Here is a 25107-nt window from a genome sequence, read left to right as displayed (position 1 = left end):
GCGTAGAAGTTTCCTGAATAAACTGAATGCTTCGAAGGCCAGTGTAGCCAGGGCAGGGGTTTGGGAACCATGGTTTCAGGGGACATCTATGTCAATTGGCATAATAAAATCTATTAAGAAAACATTCTGCATCCCACTTTGAAGAGTGGTGTCTTGGGTCTTAAACACTAGCAAGCAGCCATCTAAGATGCATCGATGAGTCTCGACCCACCTGGATCAAAGGAGAATGAAGAACACCAAGGACACAAAGTAATTACGAGCCCAAGAGACAGAAAGGGCCACATGAACCAGTGACTACATCATCCTGAGACCAGAAGAACCAGATGGTGCCTGGCTACAACCGATGACTGCCCTGACAGGGAACACAACAGAGAACCCCTGAGGGAGCAGGAGAGCAGTGGGATGCAGACCCCAAATTCTCTTATATTAAAAGACCAGACTTAATGGTCTGACTGAGACTGGAAGGACCCCAGTGGTCATGGCCCCCAGATCTTCTGTTGGCCCAGGACAGGAACCATTCCCGAAGCCAACTCTTCAGACATGGATTGGACTGGAGAATGGGTTGGAGAGGAATGCTGGTGCGGAGTGAGCTTGGATCAGGTGGACACTTGAGACTATGTTGGTTTCTCCTGCCTGGAGGGGAGATGAGAGGGTAGAGGGGGTTAGAAGCTGGCGAAACTGATATGAAAGAGAGAGTGGAGGGAGAGAGCAGGCTGTCTCATCAGGGGGAGAGTAATTGGGAGTATGTAGCAAGGTGTACATAAGTTTTTGTGTGAGAGACTGACTTGATTTGTAAACTTTCACTTAATGTACAATAAAAATTACTAAAAAAAAAAAATTCAGCTGTATTCCTCTACACCAACAAAGAGAGCTTCGAAGAGGAAATCATCAAACAGTACTATGTACAATAAAAATAGCCCCCCCCCAAAAGATAAAATACTTAGGAGTAAATCTAACCAGAGACATATAAGACCTATATAAAAAAAAAAAAAACTGTAAGACACCACTGCATAAACCAAAAGAGACCTACAAAAACATATGTTGCACATGGATCGGAATACTCAACATTGTGAAAATGTCAATTCTACCCAAAGCGATCTACAGATACATTGCAATCCTGATCCAAATTCCAGTAATATTTTTTAATGAGATAGAGAACCAAACCAACAACTTCATATGGAAAGGCAAGTGGCCCCAGATAAGTGAAACATCACTGAAGAAGAAGAACAAAGTGAGAGGCCTCACACTACCTGATTTTAGAACCTGTTATATCACCACAATAGTCAAAACAGCCTGGTAGTGGTACAACAACAGATACATAGATCAATGGGACAGAATTGAGTCTCCAGATGTATGTAAATTCATCCACCCATGAGCAGCTGATGTTTGACAGAGTGCCAAAGTCCACTGAATGGGGAAAAGACAATCTTTTAGCAAATGGTACTGGCATAACTGGAAATCCATCTGCAAAAAAATGAAAAAAGACCCATACCTCACACCACAACTATCTCGAAATGGATCAAAGACTGAAATATAAAATCTAAAACCTTAAATATCATGGAAGAAAAAATAGGGGCAACATTAGGAGCCCTAATACATGGCATAAACAGAATAGAAAACATAGTGATGCACAAACACCAGAAGAAAAATTAGAAAACTGGGAGATCCTAAAAATCAAACACCTATGCTCATCAAAAGAGTCACCAAAATACTAAAAAGACAACCTACATACTGGGAAAAAAATTTTGGCTATGACTTATCTGATAAGAGTCTAATCTCTAAAATCTATAAGATATTGCAAAACCTCAACAACAAAAAGCATATAGCCCAACTAAAAATTGGCAAAGGATATGAAGAGGCACTTCACCAAAGAAGACACTCAGGCAGCTAATAGATACATGAGGAAATGCTCACAATTGTGAACCACTAGAGAAATGCAAATCAAAACTACAATGAGATACCATCTCACCCTGACAAGGCTAGCATTAATCCAAAAAACACGAAATAATAAACATCGGAGAGGTTGTGGAGAGACTGGAACACTTATACACTGCTGGTGGGAATGTAAAATGGTACAACCACTTTGGAAATTGATTTGGAGCTTCCTTAAAAAGCTAGAAATAGAAGTACCATACAATCCAGCAATCCCGCTCATTGGAATATATCCTCGAGAAATAAGAGCTGTCACACAAATGGATATATGCACACCAATGTTCATTGCAGCACTGTTCACAATAGCAAAAAGAAACAACCTAGGTGCCCATCAACAGATGAATGGATAAACAAATTATGGTATATTCACACAATGGAATACTACTGAACGATTAAGAATAATGATGAATCCATGAAACATCGCACAACATGGATGAATCTGGAAGGCACTATGCTGAGTGAAATTAGTCAGTCTCAAAAGTACAAATATTGTATGAGGCCACTATTGTAAAAACATAAGAAAACATTCTTTGATGGTTACGAGGGTGGGGAGGATTCACTAATTAGATTAAAAAAAAAAATTTTTTTTTTTTTTTTTTTTTTTAGACAAGAATTATCTTAGGTGAGGGGAAGGACAACACACAGTACCGGGGAAGTCAGCACAACTGGACTAAACCAAAAGCTAAGAAGTTCCCTGAACACAAGCAGATACTTCGAGGGACAGAGTAGTAGGGGTGGGGATCTGGGGACCATCAGTTCGGGGGACATCTAGATCTATTGGCATAACAAAGTTTATTAAGAAAATGTTCTGCATTCCCACTTTGGTGAGTGGCATCTGGGGTCTTAAAAGCTTTCGAGCGGCCATCTAAGATGCATCAATTGGTCCCAACTCACCTGGAGCAAAGGAGAATGAAGAATACCAAAAACACGAGGAAAATATTAGCCCAAGAGACAAAAAGGTCACATAAACCAGAGACTCCATCAGTCTGAGACCAGAACTAGGTGGTGGCGGTCTACCACCAATGACCACCCTAACAGGGAACACAACAGAGAGTCCCTGATGGAGCAGGAGAAAATATGGTGCAGAACTCAAGTTCACATAAAAAGACCAGACTTAATGGTCTGACTGAGACTGGAGGAACCCCAGAAGACATGGCCCCAGAACTAAAACCATTCCCGAAGCCAATCCTTCAGACAAAGAACGGACTGGACTCTGAAACATCAAATAATACTCTTGAAGAATGTGCTCTTAGTTCAAGTATGTACAAGAGACTAAATGGGCAGCTCCTGTCCGGAGAAGGCAGAAAGGAATAGGAGCTGGTTGAATGACATGGGAAACCCAGGGTGGAAAGGAGGAATGTGCTGTCCCATTACAGGGATTGCCACCAGGGTCACGTAACAATATGTGTATAAATTTTTGTATGAGAAATTAACTTGAGCTGTAAACTTTCACCTAAAGCACAATAAAAAAAAAGTTCCTTTAGGACAGTCTCTTTAGAAGAGTCTCTGAAAAGTGTTTACTTTTCTACAAATGTTTTTGTTTATCCTTGTTCTTAAATAATAGTTTTGCTGGATATTCAAATCCATATAAAATCAAAAACCAAACCCAGTGCCGTTGAGTTGATTCCGACTCATAGCGACCCTATAACGACCCTCTAGGACAGAGTAGAACTGCCGTATAGAGTTTCCAAGGAGCGCCTGGCACATTGGAACTGCCGACCCTTTGGTTAGCAGCCATAGCACTCGACTACTACGCCACCAGGGTTTCCTCAAGTCTGTATAGATGGTTACTTTCTCTCGATCCTTTCTAGATTTTATTTTCCTGCTTTCTGACCCCCATTGTTGTTCTTGAGATATCTGCTGTCATTCCCTGCAATTCCCTTCTAGATAATCTGTCTTTTCTTTCTGGCTATATCCAAGGTCTTCTCTTTGTTTCGGATGCTTTACAGTTTTACTAAAATGTGTTAAGGTACAGTTTTCTTTTTATTCATCCTGATTTGGATACAATATGCGTCTTGGTTCTGTGAGGTTATTTTTTTTAATTTATTTTATTTCTTGTTGTTTAGAATGTACATAGCAGAGCATACACCATTTTAACAATATCTACATGTACAATTCAGTGACGTTGATTACATTCTTCAAGTTGTGCAGCCATTCTTACCCTCCTTTTCTGAATTGTTCATCCTCCATTAATATATATTCACTGCCCCCTAAGTTTCTTATGTAATCTTTCAAGCTGCTGTTGTCAAGTTGATGCCCTATAGATAGTTCTTAAAAGAGCACAATGCTCAAGGAAGACATTCTTTACTAGTAAAGCTAAACTATTGTTTGGTTTGAAGATGACTTCAGGGGATATTTTTGGCTTAACGTTTAAGGTTTAAAGATTATCTCAGGCCAGTAGTTTCAGGGGTTCACTCAGCCTCCCTGGCTTCAAAAAGTCTGGATTCCATGAGAATTTGAAATTCTGTTCTGCATTTCTCTGCTTTTGATCATTTGATCAGGATTTTTCTACAGGATCTTTGATCAAAACATTTAGTAATGATAGCTGGGCACCATCCAGTTCTGGCCTCATTGCAAAGAAGGCAGTTGTTCATGGAGGCAGTTAGCCACACATTCCACTTCCTTCTCCTATTCCTGACTCTCTTCCTTTGTTGTAAGGTTATGTTTTGTTAGTTTTGGAAAAAGTACAATCACTATCCTTTTAAATATTTTCTATCCTCCATTCTGCCCCTTGGGACTCCAATGTGAGCTTTTAGTCTCTCTTTTTATACTCCAAGCCACCTAACCGTCCTTTCATGTTTTCCATTTTTAAAAAATCTCTCTGATATATCCCAGAAAAATTCTTTGAATATGTCTTCCAGTTTGCTGATTCTCTCTTCAACTATTCTGTTCATCCACTGAATCTTTTTAAATTTTAGCAAATATACTTTTATTTTAGAATGTCCATCTTTAAGTCCTCCTATTCATTCCTGATAGTTTCTTGTTATGTGCTTATTTAAAAAATTCTCAGTTACTTCTTTAAACATCTCTTTATTTCTTTAAGCATTTTATACTGTGTAATGCACACCTCGGAAGTTGTTTCTCTTAGCTTTTACTCATAGTTTTTCTTCTCTTGTATTTGGGAACCTTGTATATGTGTGTGTGAGAGAGAAAGAGATAGGTCATGAACTAAAAAAAAACTTTATTGAAATATACATACAGGAAAGTACACTAATAATAATCACACAGCTTGACAATTTTTCAAAAAGTGAAGACACTTACGTAAATAGCACATAGGTCCTCATCAACCGTCAGAAGCCATACCCCTTCTTTTCTTCCTTGTACCTTTTTCCAGTCACTACTCCTGACAACAGGGTGGCCACTGTCTTGACTTCTAACACCATAGATTAGTTTTGCTTGTCCTCAGACTTCATATCTGTTAAGTCTTACACTATGTACTTTTTGTAGTTGGCTTCTTTCACCCAATATTATGTTTGTGAGATGCTCTACATCTTGGGAATAGTTGTAGCTTGATTATTCTCATTGATGCATACTGTTTGTTTTAGTTTCCCACTGCTGCCGTAATAAATTACCACATATTTAATGGCTTAAAACAGCACAATTTATTATTTTACAGGAGGTCAGAAGTCTAAAATGGGCCAAAAGGACTGTGTTCCTTTGGAGGCTCTAGGGAGAATCTGTTTCCTTGCCTTTTCCACCTTCAAGAGGTTGCACACATTCCTTGGCTCCTGGTTCCTCCCTATCATTATTCCCACCTATGCTTCCATTACTGGGCTGGAGATGCTTCCATTATCACATCTCCTACTACTCACTCTGACTCTCCTGCTTCCCTCCTACAAGAATTCTTGGAATTCATTTGGCCTGCCCAGGTAGTCCAGGATAATTTTCTCACCTGCAAAGATCCTTTTGCCATGTAATTTGCAGGTCCTGGGAATTAGAATGTGGACATCTTTGGGCGGCCATTATTCAGCCTACCATGTTATTCCATTGTATTATTATCACACAAATTGTGGACTCATTTTTTTGTGGTTCGGTATTCTGGTCCTTTCCAGTTCAGAGCTATTATAGGCAGTGCTGCTATGAACACCTGATTGTTTACACGTTCTGATGAATGGACATACATATTTCTGTGGGGTGCATGCCTGGGAATGAGATTTCTTAGTCCAGAAATACTACCAAATTGTTTTACAAAGTATTTACATTAGTTTACAGTCCATGGAAGTGAATGAGAATTTCAGTTGCCCCACGTTAATTCACCAACACTTGGTTTTTCTGATTTTTTTTTTTTTCCATTTTAGCCAGTCTGGTGGGTATGTCATGGTCTCTCATTCTGGTTTTAATTCACCTTTCACCTTTTCATGTATTTATTGGCTATTTGAATGTCCTTTTTTGTGACATGCCCATTCGAGTATTTTCTCATTATTCTTTTAGTTTATCTGCCTCTCCTATTGATCCATAGGAATTCTTTATGCATTGAGTCCTTTTTGATCTGTCTGTTGCAAATATCATGTCCCATTTTGAGGCTTGCCCTTCCACCCTCTTCACAGTGTCTTTGGATAAACAAGAGTTCCTAACTTTAATAATGTCCAATTTTTAGGGTATTCTTTTTTATGGCTTATGCCTTTTGTGCCCTGTTTAAGAAATCTCTACTCACCAAAGATGATGAAGATGTTCTTTTATATTTTCTTCTAGAAGCTTGGTTTACCTTTCACATTTGGATTTACGATCCATTTGGAATAGGTTTTTGTGTATGCTGTGAGAGAGGATATCAATTTTACCCTGAACCATTTATTGAAAGGACCATTATTTCCCCCACTGCACTGAACTGGCTCCTTCATCATAAGTCAGGTGACAGATGGGCATGGGTCTATTCCTGGACTCTCTCTTCTGTCCAGTGGGTCTAGTCGTCCAATTTTTCCATCTTGATTTTGTTCTATGCAAATTCTGTAGGCCTGACTTGGGAAGCTTCCCTCTGAGGGGCATGCTTCTGCTGGTGGGCAGAGGATGCCTTGGCCCCAGGACCCCTCGAGTCTGCTTCGAGATCTGTCCCAAGCGGCACTGTCAGACTGAGCTTCTCCGCCTTCAGGCTGTTGCCAGGGTGGATGTTCCCACAGCTGTACTGCTTCAGGGATTGACTCTGGCTACCCCTCCCTTCCTGCTCCTGCGGGCCCCTGGCTCACAACCTTGGCCTGGCATCCCAGCCCCAGCTCCTGGTGTGCCTGTCTGAACCCTGACCCCAAGTCGCCTTAGGCTGGGCTCACATTTATTTGTTTGGGAGGACGATTTTAGGAGACCTATCCTTCCACTGTGAATCCAAAAAAAAACCTCTCAGACTGCGTGTTTCCAGGATCTAGTTGCTGTGGAAAGTACCAGTGTTTACCTCTCATATTGGCAGACATTAAAATGTTTCATAACTCCCAGGGTTGGTGAGTATACTAGTTTCCTGGGATTGCTGTAACAAATCACCACAAACTGGATGGTTTACAAGAGAAAGACATTCTCTCACAATTCTAGAGGCCAGAGTCTGAAATCAAGGTATCAGCAGAGCCGTGCTCCCTCTGGGGGCTCTAGGGGAGGATCTTTCCTTGCCTCTTCCACCTTCTGGTGGCCCCAGGCGTTCCTTGGCTTGTGGTTAGAGGACTCCAATCTCTGCCACCATTCTCACATGACCGTCTCTTCTGTCTCAAATTTCCCTCTGCCTTTCTCTTATAAGGATACTCGTCATTGCTTTTAAAGCCCACCCGGACAATCCAGGATAATCTCCCATCTCAAGAGCCTTAATTTAATCACATCTGCAAAGAATCTTTTCCCAAATACGGTCGCATTTCCAGGTCTCTGGGGGTTAGGTTGTGGACATAGCTTTTGGGGCTACCATGCAGCACATGAGAGTGAGAATTTGAGGAATTGGGCTTCTGTTCTTTTTTTTTTTTTTTCAGTGGTAGCAGAAATACAAATTAGGGCAGCCATTGTGGAGGCCAATTGGACGCTGGCAATAAAGTTTTAAAACATACATACCCTTTGACCTAGATGTTTGACATCTCAGAAAATACCTCGCAGACCTGCACAGACAGTATGCCAGATGTTCTGTTGCTTGTTAAGCACTATTTTAACAAATATCTATGAAGGAAAGCTTGATTTCCAGAGTAGAGTCCATAGCTGGCACCCCCCCACGAAGGCTGAGCGCCTTCTCTCCTCCCAGACATGGTGGAGATGATGCTGATGCAGAACGCCCAGATGCACCAGATCATCATGCAGAGCGCGATGCTCAGGGCCCTGCCGCCCGCTGCTGCCCTGCACCCCACCCCGCAGGTAGGCCGCTGCCCTGCACCCCACCCCGCAGGTAGGCTGGGCCCGGGCGGGCCCCACCCCACAGGTAGGCTGCTGCCCTGCATCCCACCCCACAGGTAGGCTGGGCCCGGGCGGGGGCACTGGGGCAGCATGGACCACCCGATCCAAATGAGAGCACCTGGAGCTGTTTTCCTTCTGAAAGTATCTGCATATGTGCACCTCTGAAAAGTGCACTTCCGGCTCCTGGCCTGTGAGTCGGGTGCAGGGGGTCCCACCACAGAGGAGAGAGGGGTGCAATTCCAAGGTGGAAAAAGCTGCTGCCTGGAGCTGGGGCACAGTCAGTAGGGTTCTTCAGCTCTAGTTGGAGGCTGGCACTCCTTGCCCCTCTCCAAGCTGAGTAAGGAACCAGGGGATCCAGAAAGGGCAGGGTCCTCATTTGACCCCTGACCTCTCTGAAATGGCCCACTTGTACATGTTGTGTCAGGACCCGCAGGGAGCTTACCCCACCTTCCTGCGAGCAGAGAAACAGAGGCTGGCTTCGGTGCACCACCACCACCACTATGCACCCCCAGCCCCGCTGCAGCCCATCTCTGCGCCTAGGACTTCTGTGGGCTACCCCGTGTGGCCCTCAATGGTTACAGCCACCGCACTCCCCCATGCTGCTGGTTTCCAGGCCACAGTGAGTCCCGTGGCTGGCTCCAGGGCCACTGCCACCCTGCCTGCCCTTAATGTGTAAGTCCAGGTTGGGTAGGGTGGGGGCTCGCTCTCGGTCAGGCAGGGGTGGGAGGATGGGTTGGTTGCAGCCCTGGGCCAGAATGCGCTATAGCTATCCCAGGGTCTGGGTCTCCCCTCCATACCCCTCACTGAAAAGCCAGAGACTTTAAAGAGGAGCCAGGAAAGGTATTAGGCCCTTTTCCGGAGGGACGGAGGGTGGGGGCCAGGGAAGTCTCATTCAGTGGTGCTGCTCCAGCCACATATACGCCACCTGGCTGAGTCTGAACCTCACACCATCTCCTGGGAGAACCTGATTGCTGGTTCCGGTCATTTGTCCAACAGAGGATCACTGAGGATGAGTGGTCCAGGGAGCGTCCAGGACAAAGTGGACCGTGAGAGCCCTCCTACCTGAGCCCAGGGCATCATCACTCTCAGTGTGACCCACCTGCATTGTGGTATCTGAAGCAGACAAAGTCAGACCCTCCCCCAACACAGGCATCATCAAACACCTGCCCCTTTCCTCTAGGGCTGCGTCTGATGGCGCCCTCACCACGCAGGCCCCAGGTTTGTGAGCCCTACAAGCTGCAGTGCTGCAGATCCGGTAAGCAGGGGGCGGTTTCTCTGTGTTCGCCCACCTCAGGTCCAGGTATGTGCTGTATGCTCTGGTGAGGCTGAAAAGGCCTGAGTAGATGGCGTCCCCACAGCTGGGCTCGGGAATCAGGTGAAAACACTCTGTTTAACAGAGCTTTTCATCAGGAAGGCTTTTAAGAAAAATATAGCTTAGAAGCCATAATGGGAAAGATGAACAAACTTAGCCACAAAAATTTTAAACCTTCATGTGAGAAGAAACGCCACAAACAAGGTAGAAGGCCTAATATTGATGATCAGTTGGGGACACCTGTTTGCCCTATGTGTGACAGAAGGTCCCCACTGTGTCACGATGTGGAAGAGAAGGTTGCAGAACACTGTGTATCACGTAACCCCTTCTGAGTAAATGAAAAAAAGAAATACATAGCTATAAATACGGATGGGTCTACCTGCTGGGTAGCATGCCATTTTCCCCCTGGAAATAAAACTCAAGAAGCTAAGCAGTGGTTCCTTTTGGAGAGCAGACTTAGGAAGGGGGGGCTGTTTTTCTTCCGTTTGTTGTTTCTGGTTCTGTTAGTTTTCTGTTAAGTTGCTTTACTTTTTTTTTTTTTTGATGGAATTATGTGCACTTTCTGTTTTATTATGATGCATGTTATTTTACAGTATGACTGGTAAGTTTTTGTTCTCTCCTTTTTGTTCCTCAAATGCAGGAACCTCATCCTTATCTTCGTATCCTTAGAACCCTGCAGATACACCAAAAATGCTTGTGCAATGAAGATGAAGTTAGCTAATACAATGGCTGACCTGGCACTCATGCCAAGCTTCTGAGTGATGAGCACGATGGATGCCCACGTACATGGACAGATCTGAACGGAAGTGGCATCCCCTACGGAGCCATGGCGGTGCAGCCACAAACATGTACACCTTCAAATGTGATTCCAAAGACTGTGTACTCTGGCTGCACAAGTGAATTAAAGATCTGATCTCGATTTCTTATTTTCAGATCAACTTTTTCTAACATGGCTTTTCTCTTGGTTTTATTTCTCAATATAATTATTAAATTCATTAGCAGGAAAAGGACCAGCCTTGCCAGGTTAACTGGAATGAAGAAAACCATTTCTACATTCAAGAGTGTCAGGTGCTGTGAGAACCCAGGATGAGGGCAACCATTGGCCTGGCCTGGGGCTACTGTAGAGGTGGAGGCACCCCAACAGGTAGGGCATTGGGGCTGAGACTCCCTCCCATGCACGGCACCCCTTGGCCACCCTTCGGGTCCAAGTATGTGTGGTACACTCTGGGGAGGCTAGAAAGGTCTGAGCAGACCCTAGAAGTGGACTTGGGGTGACTTGATTAGATCTTTAGGTCCATATGCTTGGAGTCTGGTAGTAGGTGTTATGGGTTGAACTGGGTCCTCCAAAATGTACGTTGAAATCCTAATCCCTGGTACCTGTGAATGTGATCTTTTTTTAAAAATACGGTCTCTAAAGATGTTATTAGTTAACATAGGTCATACTGGAGTAAGGTTGGTCCTAAAACAATATGACTGGTGTTCTTATAAAAAGAGAAGAGAGGCAGAGACACACGGCGAGAAAATTACCATGTGAAGGTGGAGGCAGAGATTGGAGTGATGCATCTACATACCAGACAACATCAAAGATTGCCAGAAACCACCAGAAGAGGCGAGGAAGGATCCCCCCCATGGAGCCATCACGGAGAACATGGCCCTGCTAACACCTTGATTTTGGGCTTCTAGCATCCTGAACTGTGAGAAATTAATTTATGTTGTTTAAAGCTACCTAGTTTGTGGTACTTAGTTACAGCAGCTCCGGAAAACTAATATGGGATGGGGTGATCCCCTTTGTCCCTAGCAGTTAGGGGTATAACCAGAGGAGAGCAAAAGCAGGGGAGAAGGTGCAGACTCCTCTTGCTGGGGCCTATTTGCACCGTGCAAATGGACAATGGCTGTGAGCAAGTTTCATTATTTCACTTTGCCTGAGGTCAGGCCCAGTCTAACTGGTTGAAAAAATCAGAGGACTGAATTTGGTGTCACCACAGCTGCTTCAAAGTGAAGGAGGTAAAAATCCAAGAAAGAACTGCAGAGAGGGAGTCCTGAATGATGCATATAAACTGTTCACATCTCTGGCTGACCCCTGAACTACATATAAACAGTTTTAGAATGAGCAGGGCAGACTCCAACTAGCCCAACTAAGGTTAAAATGGTGAAAAATGATTTCAGCTTCTGTCCTTCTAAGGGGAGACGAAGTCTGGATTTGGTTTTAGTCAAGTTAACAGCCTGCTAAAATGAAAAATCAATACTCTTGAGAGTCTCTAAAGTGTATCACCACAAGATCCAGGATACAATCCCAAGTTACTACACAAATGAAGTAAAAGGAAGCTGTGAACCATGCTTGAGAAAAAAGTGCAATCAATGCTTATAAACTGTGCAGATGTTGGAATAGCAGGCAAAAATGTTAAAGCAGTCATGATAACCATGCTTAAGAATATAAAGGAAAATATGATCATAATGAGTGAAAAAATAGTAAATATCAACAAATAAATAGAAACCATAAAAAAAAAAAATCCCGATCTAAAAAATGCATTTTTTGAAATAAAAATTTCACTGGACGGGCTTCAGAGCAGATTACAGAAGACAGAAAAAGGAGTCAGTGAAGTTGAAGATAGATTAATAGAAATTATCTAATCTGAAAGAGAAAAAAACATTGAAGCAAATGACCAGAGCACTAAGGATTCATGGGACAATATGAAAAGCTCTAACATGTACAATTGGAGTCTCAGAAGGAGAGGAGAGAGACTAGGGCAGATGAAATATTAAGGAGATAATGACTGAGATTTTTCAGAATTTGATGGATACAAAATACAAAGAAGACTACAACTATGCGCATTATAGTAAAAAATACTGAAAACCAAAGGTAAAGAGAAAATCTTGAAAGCAGTCAGAGACAAGTGACACAATACATAAAGGGGGACAACAATATGAATGACCACTGACTTCTCATCAGAAACAATGGAGATCAGAGGACTGGAAAAGCATCTCTGAAGTGGTGAGAGATACAAATCTGTCAACCCATAATTCTATACCCAGCTAAAATATTCTTCAAGAATAAAGATGAAGTAAAGACATTTTTAAATAAATAAAACCTAAAACAATTAATTGTCAGAAGTCTAGTGCTACAAGAAATACTAATGAAAGTTTTTCAAGCCAAAGGGAAATGATACTATTTGGAAAACTGTATTTTTAGAAAAGAATGAAGAGTTTTAAAAAATGGTAAATGTGTGAATACATATATTAACAGACAACCCTTTTCTTATCCTAATTAAAAAAAATACATATGATAACTTAAAGACTATAACACTGTATTGTAGAGTTTATAGCATACGCACATGAAATACATATGAGAACCACAGAATCAAAGCTGGGAGGTAAACAATTTGGTTGCAGGGTTCTTGTACTTTATGTGAAATTAAAACTTAAGAGGGCTGTTAAAAGCTAAGAATGTATATTATAATTCCCAGACCAACACTAAAAAAGGTATGTTAACCCAGGAGAGAAATTAAAAGACATTTCTAAAAATTATATTCAAATAAACCAAAGGAAGGCAGGAAAAAGACATAGAAGAAGAGCAACAACCACAATGTTGGGAAAAACAGAAACCAAATAACAAAGTGGTCAACCTAAATTCAACCAAAACAATAACTAAATTAAGTGTAAATGGACTAAATAGTGCAATTAAAAGGCAGAGATTATCTGAATAGATTAAAAAATAGCAAAACCCAGCAATAAAAAAAAAAAAAAATATGCTGTGTATAAATGAAGCACCTTATTAAATATAAAGACACAGACAGGTCAAAATTAAATGGTTAAGTGTATTATATCCAAAATGTAACATGTATACAATAAGCATAAGAAAGCTGGAGTGGTTATATTAATACCAAAATAGACTGGGAGAAAATACATGCAAAACATATCTGATAAAAGTCTTTATACATTATTCAATATATAAAGAACTCATCTGACTCAATAATAAAAACAACCCAACTTTAAAACTAGGCAAAAAAATTTGTATAGATACTTCATAAAGCAAGATACACAAGTGGCCACTAAGCTAATGAAAAAGTGCTCAGCATCATTAGTCATCAGGAAAGTGTAAAATTAAAGCAGCAATGAAATATCTCTTCACACTCACCAGAAAAACTATAAATATAAAGACTGACAGTACTAAATTTTGATGAGGATGTAGGGTAATGCAACTCTCATACCTTGTTGATGGGAGTGTAGAATGGTACAGCCATTTTGAGGAAAGTTCTAGCAGTTTCTTTTAAAATTTAGAATTATCTTATTATCCAACTCTTCCTCTGGTCATTATTTACTGAGAATAAATGAACTCATACCTACAAAAGGACATATGAGAATGTTCATAATAGCCCCAAATCAGAAACAGACCAGATGTCTATCAGCAAGGAGAATGAATGAACTGTGATATGTCCAGACAATAAAAGAGTTCTCAACAAAAACAATAACAACAGGAACAAACACACTGTGGTATAAAAAACAAAACAAAACTAGGTTTTGGCTTTTGTCTCTGGTTTCTGAAAACAGCCTGAGCAATCAAGGGGTTTTATATTTTATAAAATAGACAGGCAACACTTAGATGTACACAAATGTACACAAATGCATTCAAAGGATCCAACTCATCACCTTGGCAACAGGTCTCAGGAAGGGAGGGGGCATGACCCCCCACCCCTATGTTTGTCCCTGTAGCATGTCACGTGGGCTTTGGGGTATAAAAATCAATGAGTGTAGTGTCTGGGGTTTTAGAAGCCTGTGAGCAGCCATTTAAGATACTCCACTGGTCTCACCCCATCTGGAGCAAGGGAGAATGAAGAAAACCAAAAACAAAAGGGAAAGATTAGCCAAAAGGACTAATGGCCACAATTACCACGGCCTCCACTAGACTGAGTCAGTACAACTAGACGGTGCCCAGCTACCACCAGCGACTGCTCTAAAAGGGATCACATTAGAGGGTCTCAGAGCTGGAGAAAAATGTAGAACAAAATTCTAACTCACGTACACAAAGACCAGACGTACGGTTCTGACAGAGACTGGCGAAACCCCGAGAGAATGGCCCCTGGACACTGTTTTAGCTCAGTAATGAAGTCACTCCTGAGATTCACCCTTCAGCCAAATATTAAACGGGTCCATAAAACAAAACGAGACTAAATGGGCACACCAGCCCAGGGGCAAGGACAAGGACGAGAACGTGGGAGGGGACAGGAAAGCTGGTAATAGAGAACCCAACATTGAGAAGGGGAGAGTGTTGACACGTCGTGGGGTTGGCAACCAGTGTTACAAAACAATATGTCTACTGTTTAATGAGAAACTAGTTTGCTCTGTAAACCTTTGTCTGAAGTACAATTAAGAAAAAAAAAAAGTTGGGCAAGAGACCTCGGTGTCCCCTCAGCCACAGTGCTAGTGGACAGCATGTGTAGCAGAAGCTTTCAGCTGACCTAACTAAGCCTACCTGGCCTGCAGTGGATCGGTGGATCAGCGGGAAGTAGGCCCTCTTTTGTTCCCTCACCTTCGATGCCATGCAGAGGGAGGCATGCGTGGATGAGTTCTCTATCACCACTGGGACAGCTTCCAGAAGTCAGAGGGGACCAACTTCTTAAGGAACTGTCCCTTTGAGTCATCTACAGTGCACAGTAGGGCACGTGCAGAAGTTTCCCATCTCTGCCCAGACACCTTTGGAGCCAGGAGGGACTGTTCGACTGCTGTGTGCTGTCTGCTTCTTTATGGAATCAGGCTGCCACATCTTTTTCCCACAGAGCAGCTGGTAGGTTCAAATCACCAACCTTTTGCTTAGCAGCTGAGCTTTTAAACAGTGCACCACCAGCGCTCCTCAATAAAAGTCACTTTCCATGTGTAACACTGTGGGGTGTCTTGTGTATTCAGGCTCTATGGGAAGGATATGATACTCATAGCGGAATCACTGCAGTGACTGGTTCACTTTCTCTAATGGCCTTCTGGCTATTTAGAAATTGGGGACAACCTGCAAGTGTCTGGCAAATGCAAAGGCATGGACGAATCCCCTTGGGGAGGTAGTCTGCCTGCATGGTCAGACTGAAAAGCCCAATAATCCCCTGATGCTGAGCCATTTCTGTAGTAGGTCACAGAGTCAACCAAGTGGGTCAGTGTTATGGACTGAATTGTATCACTCAAAAAGATATGCCCAGCTTCTGTCTGGAGGGGAGATGAGAGGGCAGGGGGGTCAGAAGCTGGCCAAATGGACATAAAAATAAAGAGTGGAGTGAAGGAGTGTGCTGTCTCATTGTGGGGAGAGCAACTGGGAGTATACAGCAAGGTGTATACATATTTTTGTATGAGACTGACTTCATTTGTAAACCTTCACTTAAAAAGAACAATAAAAATAATAATAAAAAAAGGTATGCCCAAGTTCTAAGCCCTGGTACCTGTGATGTGACCCTGTTTGGAGCAGGGTGCTTGAAGATGTTACCAGTTAGGTTAATGAGTTCACACTGGAGTAGTGGTGTCCTTATAGAAGAGGAGAGACACAGAGAAAGAGACAGAGGAAGCTTGGTTATCCAGCGCTGCTATAACATAAATACAAGTGAGTGGCTTTAACAAACAAATTTATTTTCTCACAGTTTAGGAGGCTAGATTCAAGGCTCTAGCTCTAGGGGAAGGCTTTCTGTCTCTGTTGGCTCTGGAGGAAGGTCCTTATCTCTTTTCAGCTTCTGTTCCTTGGCTCCTTAGTGATCTTCATGTGGCTTGGCATCTATCTTCCCCCATCTCTGCTTGATTGTTTATTCTGCTTTTATATGTCAAAAGAGATTGTTTTAACTTACACCCTATACTGACACTGTCTCATTAACATAACAAAGAAAATCCACTTCCAAATGGGATTATAACCATAGGTATAGGGGTTAGGACTTACAACACATATTTTTAATAATTTTTATTGAGCTTTAAGTGAACGTTTACAAATCAAGTCAGTCTGTCACATATACGCTTATATACACCTTACTCCATACTTCCACTTACTCTCCCCCTAATGAGTCAGCCCGCTCCCTCCTTCCAGTCTCTCCTTTCATGACAATTTTGCCAGTTTCTAACCCTCTCTACCCTCCTATCTCCCCTCCAGACAGGAGATGCCAACACAGTCTCAAGTGTCCACCTGATACAGGTAGCTCACTCTCCATCAGTATCTCTCTCCTACCCATTGTCCAGTCCCTTCCACGTCTGATGAGTTGTCTTCGGGAATGGTTCCTGTCCTGGGCCAACAGAAGGTTTGGGGACCATGACCGCCGGGATTCCTCTAGTCTCGGTCAGACCATTAAGTCTGGTCTTTTTATGAGAACTTGGGGTCTGCATCCCACTGATCTCCTGCTCCCTCAGGGGTTCTCTGTTGTGCTCCCTGTCAGGGCAGTCATCGGTTGTGGCTGGGCACCAACTAGTTCTTCTGGTCTCAGGATGATTTAAGTCACTGGTTCATGTGGCCCTTTCTGTCTCTTGGGCTCGCAGTTATCGTGTGACCTTGGTTTACAACACATATTTTGAGGGGACACAATTCAATCCATAACAGATGGCCATGTGACACTGCAAGCTAAGGCACGCCTGGAGCTCCCAGAAGCTGGGAGAGTGGCATGGAACAGATTCTCCCTCAGAGGCTCAGAAGGAGTCAACACGGCCGACACTCTGATCTCAGACTCTCAACCTCCAGAACTGAGGCAAGAAATTTCTGTTCTTATAACCACCCAATTTGTGGTATCTTGTTACAGCAGCCCAGGACACTGACACAGTCAAGGTGACCATCATGTGGCCACCATGTGGCTGCCCACTCTCTGGGGAGGGATGGGTTGGTTTGCTGCTTGCTACAAGAAGTGCTGAGCCCTTGGCTGCCATACAATCTGCCATGTGCACAGCCACCACCTGGGTCCACCTCGACACCCTGTGGCTTGCAGCCAGGTAACCTTCACCACCGTGAGACACTCCCACATTTGCTGGGCTGAGTGACAAACTGTCTTGCTCAGATCCACTGTTCATTTTGGCATCATGAGGCTGGGGTTCTTTCCTGACAAAGATTAGCCCAGCAATCCAAAGGCTGAGACAGACAAAGGCTTTTGGGAAAAGGCCAGGATCCCAGGGGCCACAAGGACCTGAGGAAAACCCCTGGGAGCTGTTAACAAATGCCCTGCCCAAGTGGGTGAGGGAGGATGAGTGGCCCTCCCTTGTTCTACCTGTTAATGACAAAGTCCACAGAGAGGCTTCCCGGGGAGAGGTAGGACTGAAACACCCCCTGGGGTGGCTCCCTGCGGGACAGGGGAGCAGGAGCTGCTTAGCCCTCTGGATGGGCTCATACCCTCGCTGTGCACAGCTGTCTTCAGGCAACAAGTGGGTGAGTCTCACCTGGCTCAGCCACCTGATGCACCTGTGACCCAGTTCAGCCCCAGTGGGGCATCCACACTCATGGGGCCTCAGGGCCTGTCCACTGATCGGGGCTGCCTTCTGACCCCAGTTGCTGCATCATTGGCATTGACCTCACCCCTGGGCCATGCCCCTTGTTGGGACCCGGGCAGAGGGCTGTCCTGAGGGGGACAGACAGACTCTCTTGCTCCAGGACAACTGTCAGGACCCTGTCCATCAGGGTGGGGAGGGAACAGCCTGGATTGGTAGGTCCCCAGTGTCTGTGAGTCGTGACTGATAATAAGGGCCTGAGGCCATCAGGCTGAGCAGGGAGGGCTGCCTACAAGGTGGGAGGGGGAGCTCCTCAGTACCAGACACAGGGCCCAGAGAAGAGGGCGGGGTTTATATGCTCCATGTCCCAGTTCTAAGGGGTTTAGGAATGACTTTATGACAGTGACATTAAATAACCCTCGCATACTTTAATAGTCAGGCTCCACTCGTGCAATTTAGCCCCCACTTGGGCTGGTACCATTGTGGTCCCAGAGGACAGCAGAAGCCCAAAGAGTCCCCTGGTGGACCCAGGAGGGAAGGGCCCACCTCCACCTCGCTGTCCTGCTGGAGCCCCTGGGTCTTAGCCGCCCCTCCTTGCAAGGCCAAGGTCAGAAGAGGCCCCTGCTGAGCGGCTGCAGCCTGGTCCCCATGCGGCAGTTCAGCTCCTTCAGGACCTGCTTCTCCTTCTGGAACATCTGCAAGTGGAACAGGGGCCCTCTGCAGCGGCTTCCGAAGGGGACCCCCTACCGTGTCCTGTGCCCGCCTCTCCCAGGTACCATCCCCTGGGGGGGATCTTGCTCTCTCCCTTCACCTGGCATCCTTGGCTTGGTCCCTGTTATGGACTGATGGTGTTTCCCTCAAAATATTTATGGAACATATATGCCCTTGCACCTGTGGATGTGATCCTGTTTGGGATTAGGATTTTTCTTTTACGATGCTAATGAGGTCATAGCAGAGTGTAGTAGATCTAAACCTAATTCCTTTTGAGTTATAAAAAGACCAGAATAGACAAAAACACACACAGAGGAAGAGGAAGACAGATGGTGGAGACAGTGCATCTATGAGCCTAAGAAGGCCAAGGGTTGTGGGAGCTGCTAGAAGCTGGAATAGACAAGGAAAGACCACCCCCTAAAGCCACGCTGTGAATCTGGACTTCTGGCCTCCTAAACTGTGAGAAAATAAACTTACGTTTTTTAAAGACACCCCCTTGGGGTATTTCTGTTACGGCGGTGCTAGGCGACCAAAGCACCCCTTTCTTGGGAAGCCTGTCCCTGCTGAGTTTCACGGCCACCTGTGCACAGCAGGCAGATCTACCGGCAGGAGAGGGGCATGGGGAGGAGACATGGGGGGAGGCTGGCCTGCCTGGGGTGGGAGAAGGAGTTTCCAGAGGTGGGACCGGATGGGCAGTGCCGTGGAGGCTGATCAGTGGAAACGTCTGGGTGCCTCTTGAGAAAGGATGTGCTGGCCTAGCCCAGGGCTCAGGGAGTGGGGCAAGATGGGAAATACAGGGCACACTGGGGTCTCAGAGGGCCCGGCCTTGCTGGAGGCAAATTTCTGAGCCTGGTCTTTGGCAGGTGGTTTTCCTGAGATGATCCAGCTGCCTGGTCTGTAGGCGTGGGAGACTGGGGGCATGGGCGATGTGGGGACTGAGAGGGCGGTCAGGGAGGTGACAACAAGGGCCAGGAGGAAGGGGCCCAGTTTGTACCTTCTGCCACTCGGCCTCCGTGTCATGTGTGAAGCCCAGCAGGTGGCACAGCCCGTGGGTGGCCGTCACCTGTCAAAGTAATTTTTCAAAAAGCTTCAGGAAACAGTCTGACAAGAAGACAGCCCTTGAGGAATGACCTCCAGTTGCAAGCAGACCCCACGCCTGGCTTGGTCCCTCCCCTCTATTCATGCGCAACAGGAGCTGGGTGCTGCCTGATTCATCCACCCACTGCTGTGTGTTCTCCCCCACAGCCCTCGCTTTGCACCTAGATCACACGGGTGCACACGGATCCTGGTGTGGTGGCCACGGTGCATGTGGACACATGTTCACTTCACTAACCAGGACAGGCCATGTCAGCATCCCACTTACAGCCAGGATGTCATAGTAGTCTTCGTTTTCTTTATACTCCTGGACGATATACTCCACTCCCAGGATGATGTCTCCCAGGTTATAGTCCTCTGGAAAGTCAGGCTGGGGAATCTCACCTGCTTTCAGATTCTGAATATGAGGAAATACAGACTTGGAGCATACCACATCAATGACATCAGAAACCTGCCCACAGGCTGACAGATTTCATTTTGGAAAACTTCATCTCCTTGGAAGATGACCACAGACAAGCTCTCCTCAGGGCGGATAAGACCTTGCTCCCTGACTGGGCTGAGCTGTGTCCCCACATACTGTCCTCAAAGCAGGGCGTGACAGTGGGGGGTCATGGGGGATAGAATGGCACCCAGACACTGCACGTGACACAAGGCAGCTTAAGATGTTTCCATCTCATCATATGAATCACTTTCCATTTGGTTATCCTTCCCAACGTGGAATCGCGTGGATTCACAACTTCTGCAGAGCTAAAGCAACACATCGACTCAATTAAATATCTGTGTTCTCTCTGCTTGGTATTCTGCCCCCAACAACAGTCTTCATAAAGATAATCCCATTCTGTTGGGAAGACACACTAAGCCAGCCACCCATGGTTGGGTACTTAGAGTGTTTGCATTTTTTCTTTCTATTACAGAAAACAACAAGTGAACGTATTCATACATTTATCTTTTTTCAGTTTTTTTGGTGTGATGTTAGTGGCCTAAATAGCATATATAGTAAAACCCACGAAAGCCAGAACCTGTATAAGGTGGAAACCTGTCAGAGTAGAAAAGCTCAAGTATTTTCCACTAATAGAGAGTAATAGAAAAGTGATAAAACTGCGTCCTGTCAGAGACAGAAAACTTGCTAGACCCGGAGAAACAAGGCAGTCCTGTCAAACTCTGTCTCTCACAAGTTTCACTGTATATGTTTTACATGTTCTGGAAACATACTGCCAAACCGCTTTCCAAAAAGGTTGCTTCAACTTATGTGAACAAGAACAACGTGTGAGGCCTTGGCCGAGTCATTTACATAAAGTAGATGGTAACCCGAAAGGGTCATTGTGAGCTGGAATCAAACTTGACAGGCACACAATAACAACAAACTGATAGCTATCACATTTTGTTTGTTGAAAATATTTATCCCAGCCTGTTCTTTATTGTCAGTGTTACTCTGATTTTTCAACCCATACAGAGTTGTTATTTAGTTACCCTTAAAATTGCTGAAACACTTTATCTTTCTTCTCATCTCTTTTTAAGTTTACTGGTAATGCTAAACAACAAACAGGTGGAATCTAATCACCTGTCCTCTTCCTGTCCCCATGGGCTGAACTGTTACCTCTGGGTGTCGGGCATTGATCAATGGGAGTTGATCTCTTCTGTGTATATTTGAAAAATTTCAAAATAAAAAAATCACATCTTTGATACTAAAATTTCCCTGAGTTAAAAAATTTTAAATCAAACTATCATTTTGGCTTAGAAATTTACTCTGGAAGGTAGGCTAGACAAGAAGAGGAGGAAAACATTTTGTACCTCATGATATGGAAAAGAAAGTACATCCGTTGGGACATTTTTCTCTCGGTAGATCCTGTTAAGGTGCTGAATATGCTTGTTGTCCACACAGATGACTCCCAGGTCAAACTTCTGCACACCTAAGACGCCCCTCACCACCTCAATCCTCTTCCGCAGTGGGACCCTCCTAATGGGCACAACTCGCTGCAGGTTTCTAAGTACCAAGCTCATCTCAACAACAACCAGGACCTTGAAAATCCTTCAGAAAGGGACCTGTGGTCAAAATTTAAAAGACCAAATGAATACTTGAAAGTGGTAATAGACTCCGTATAAACACACAGGCACACACCCGAAACCGAACCCACTGCCCTAGAGTGGATTCCGACTCATACAGACCCTAGAGGACACAGTAGAACTGCCCCATAGAGTTTCCAAAGCTGTAAGCTTTAGGGAAGCAGACTGCCACATCTTTCTCCCACAGCTTTGGCTGGTCGGCTGGTAGGTTCGAACCGCCGACCCATCGGTTAGCAGCCGAGCGCTTTAACCACTGCGCCACCAGGGCCCCTGCTATGCACACACACAGATCGCTTGGTAAAATTCATTGGGATTTTAGTAGAATTTGCATTTCACCACAAAAAACAAAACCAAACCCGTTGCCATCGATTCCGACTCACAGCGACCCTCTAGGACAGAGAACTGCCCCCCAGGGTTTCTAAGGAGCGCGCGGTGGATTCGAACTGCCGACCTTTCGGGTAGCAGACGTAGCTCTGAACCACTACGCCACCAGGGTCTCCATGTCGCCGTCTCACCGTCAGGAAGATATATAACGGCGTAGGATGGCTGGGGGTGGCTTTGAGGAGAGGCGGAGGAGATGGGGTGGATGCGGGGTGAGCAGGGGTACCAGGAAGGGAGGCGGAGTGCAGGGGGTTCTGCTGCCGGCCGGGACTTCCCGAGGGACGGCTCGGCGCGGGCACCGTGCGAGGCGCGGCGCGTGTTCCGTCCGCATTCTCGGGACAGGGAACCCCGCGCGCTCCTACCGGCGTCTGAAGGCGGCGAGGCGCAGGCCTAACCCCGGCCGCCGGCGCGAGAGAGGGCCGGTCCCCTCCACCGGATGCCACGGCCGCCGCCCCGGAGAGCGGAACCCGAGCACCGAGGGTCCGGAGCGGAACGGACCGGAACTCACCGGAAGTCCGCTCGCTGCGTTTTCGGTCTGCCGAGCGGACGGAAGCGCTGGCTCCCGAGGCCGCGCTCCCGTCCGCGCCCGCACCCGGCGCCGAGGGTGCTTCGGGCAGCGGCGGCGGGCCTAGGCGCCCCTGCGGCCTGCCGTGAGCGAGGCGCCGGAGGGTCGGGCGGCTCGGAGCCCGGCTTCCGCCCCGCCCTGGTCGCTAACGAGCGGGCTCAGGCGGGAGCGAGCGTTCGCAGCAGACCGCGCAGGTCGGGGCATCCCGGGTCGGCGCGCGCGGTCTCGGCCTTCGGCGACTTTTCGGGTTGTGTTGGGTGAGATTTCCCGTCCCTCCCCGAGGGCTCCCCACCCAGGGGCCCTTCTCCGTGAGCGCGCTCCGGTCCTTAGATCCGGGGGTAGTCTCCCGGCTAGCAAAACCAAACCAAGCCCCGAATATCTCCGTTCCTGGGAAAAGGATTGAGCGCTCTGATCATTCGGAGAAAAATTAGGAGGAAACACTCCTGTTCTAACGGTGTTACATTGTAATTCTTTGGCTACGGGCGATTGGAAGAAGTCCGGAGAAACTCTGTCTTTAAGTTGAAAAGTGTAATGGCCGTCATGTTGTTATTATCAATGGAGGTTTTTTGTAAATTTACCAAAGCAGTAAAATTTGAATTTTTTTTTTAATCTTAAAGGGTCACGTATTAACCATCCATAACAAAGTTCTTTGTACCCCTCTTCTGCTGTTCAATGAAAGAACCCTCTGCCTCTCGAAAGATAAGAATACTTAGCCCTTTCCTTTGTCCTCCTTCTAAATAATGATTCTTAGGGTATGATGTGTGGTTTCTTTTTATTCAACTTAGTCTTCTAGCAGGGCACAGCTGTGGTGGATCATAGGCATTTTTGTCTTTCAGCTTCTTGTGAAGATGAAGTTGAGCTAAGACGACGGATTTAGCACACGGAGGACCTGTTACCTTTCAATACTTGGGTCAGAAGATGAATTCTCCTAATCCTTTCAGTGGGCAGCAGCCTGGTGTGTTTTCATCGCCTTCCAGTAGTACCTTAGGAGCGTTTCACGCGAAGCCGCCATTCCGATTTGGTCAGCCTTCTCTTTTTGGACAAAACAATACATTATCTGGGCCAAGCTCAGGATTTCCACAGGTATCTAACTTTCCAGCATCTTCTGGAGTTAGTCATTCCTCTTCAGTGCAAACATTAGGATTTTCCCAAGCTTCCAATGTTGGACTCTTTTCTGGACTTGAGCACACTTCCACCTTTGTGGCTACCTCTGGGCCATCAAGTTCATCTGTGCCTGGAAATCCGGGATTTAGTTTTAAATCACCCACCAACCTTGGGGTTTTCCCCAGTACTTCTCATTTTGGACCAGAAGCTGGAGAAAGAGCAAGCTCTGGTTTTGGGAAAACAGAATTCAGCTTTAAACCCCTGGAAAATGCAGTGTTCAGACCAATACTGGGGGCTGAATCTGAGCCAGAGAAAACCCAGAGCCAAATTCCTTCTGGATTTTTCACATTTTCACACCCAATTAGTAGTGGACCTGGGGGACTGGCCCCTTTTTCTTTTCCTCAGGTGACAAGTAGCTCATCTACCAATTCAAACTTCACCTTTTCGAAGCCAGTTAATAGTAATAACTCGTCATCTGCCTTTTCCCCTGCTTTGTCAAACCAAAATGTAGAGGAAGAGAAGAAAGCCCCTAAATCACCGTTTGGAAGTTCTAATAGTAGCTTCACTAGCTTCCCTGTATCATCTGCAGGGTGTTTGGGTGACCCCTTCGCAGGAGGCAAAACAGGTGCCAGACAAGGCTGTGAAGAAGCTGTTTCACAGGTGGACCCACTTCCCAGCCTCATGAAAGGACTGAAAAGGAAGGAGGATCAGGACCGCTCCCCAAGGAGACACGACCGGGACACAGTGGAAGACTCGGACCCCCTGTCCCGGGGTGACCACCCTCCGGATAAGCGGCCCGTCCGCCTGAACCGACCCCGGGGAGGCACACTGTTTGATCGGACCTTACAGGATGTCTTGAAGAGCAATAAAGAAATAGGTCGCCTGGGCAACAAAGAACCTAAAAAGGACATCAGCTGTGTCAAGTCTGAGGAAAATGACCACATGGCCGTGCCAGGCGGGACTCAGTCTGTCTTGGCACTTTCCAGGCTTCCTAGTGTGAATAAAGAGGAAGAAATTGAAGGTAGAGATAAAAAAGAAGGTGAGCTCTAAAAACAAAACAGAGTAAACCTTGCTACAGGTTCTCAGTTTCCCTGGGCATTGGCTTGATCTTCCCTGTAGACATTAGGGATCCTGACCTGTCATAGGGATTCTAGTAGGTCTTAAACTCACG

At 45.5% G+C, this 25107-nt stretch overlaps 3 protein-coding genes across 11 annotated transcripts in view; 2 read left to right on the top strand and 1 right to left on the bottom strand.

Annotated features, from left to right (window-relative positions):
• Positions 1–11511, top strand: part of C2H21orf58 (chromosome 2 C21orf58 homolog) — a 41202-nt gene extending 29691 nt beyond the window's left edge. For 2 of the 3 annotated variants that reach the window (XM_049875067.1, XM_049875066.1), the window contains 4 exons: positions 8132–8241; positions 8705–8952; positions 9461–9535; positions 10233–11511. In XM_049875067.1, the coding sequence (XP_049731024.1) occupies positions 8132–8241; positions 8705–8952; positions 9461–9506 (404 nt within the window). In that variant the 3' untranslated portion in view covers positions 9507–9535; positions 10233–11511. The remainder of the gene's footprint in view (positions 1–8131; positions 8242–8704; positions 8953–9460; positions 9536–10232) is intronic. The other variant, XR_007516234.1, reaches the window with a different exon arrangement.
• A 2062-nt stretch (positions 11512–13573) lies between these two features.
• YBEY (ybeY metalloendoribonuclease) lies at positions 13574–22852 on the bottom strand. Of its 7 annotated transcripts, none has more exons than XR_007516235.1 (6): positions 22338–22740; positions 21614–21865; positions 20091–20219; positions 19722–19790; positions 18563–18711; positions 15996–16370 (listed from the first exon to the last, which is right to left on the bottom strand). XR_007516235.1 is itself a non-coding variant. In XM_049875073.1 (5 exons), the coding sequence occupies exons 2-5, from the start codon at positions 21821–21823 to the stop codon at positions 13927–13929; spliced, it is 414 nt and encodes a 137-aa protein (XP_049731030.1). In that variant the 5' UTR covers positions 21824–21865; positions 22338–22740; the 3' UTR covers positions 13574–13926. The 7 variants fall into 7 exon arrangements, 5 of the variants coding, with proteins under 5 accessions (XP_049731030.1, XP_049731029.1, XP_049731028.1 ...); XR_007516236.1 differs by having other exon boundaries at positions 16042–16373; XM_049875073.1 differs by lacking the exons at positions 15996–16370; positions 18563–18711 and adding an exon at positions 13574–13932.
• MCM3AP (minichromosome maintenance complex component 3 associated protein) overlaps positions 22835–25107 on the top strand; it is a 40938-nt gene continuing 38665 nt past the window's right edge. Inside the window, exons 1-2 of the mRNA XM_049875059.1 lie at positions 22835–23089; positions 23669–24975. Of these exons, the coding sequence (XP_049731016.1) occupies positions 23751–24975 (1225 nt within the window). The 5' untranslated portion in view covers positions 22835–23089; positions 23669–23750. The remainder of the gene's footprint in view (positions 23090–23668; positions 24976–25107) is intronic.

This window comes from Elephas maximus, chromosome 2, assembly GCF_024166365.1.
Source record: "Elephas maximus indicus isolate mEleMax1 chromosome 2, mEleMax1 primary haplotype, whole genome shotgun sequence".
Lineage (NCBI taxonomy): Eukaryota > Metazoa > Chordata > Mammalia > Proboscidea > Elephantidae > Elephas > Elephas maximus.
This window is presented reverse-complemented; position numbering and strand designations above follow the sequence as displayed.

What these genes read in the sequence shown, in the direction of transcription:
- YBEY (XM_049875071.1), bottom strand. Translation starts at nt 21,823, where the DNA reads ATGAGCTTGGTACTTAGAAACCTGCAGCGAGTTGTGCCCATTAGGAGG. An exon ending in TTTCTTTTCCATATCATGAG is followed by an intron (nt 20,220 to 21,613) that starts GTACAAAATGTT and finishes CCTCATATTCAG; the next exon opens with AATCTGAAAGCAGGTGAGAT. An exon ending in CGGAGGCCGAGTGGCAGAAG is followed by an intron (nt 18,712 to 19,721) that starts GTACAAACTGGG and finishes TTCCACTTGCAG; the next exon opens with ATGTTCCAGAAGGAGAAGCA.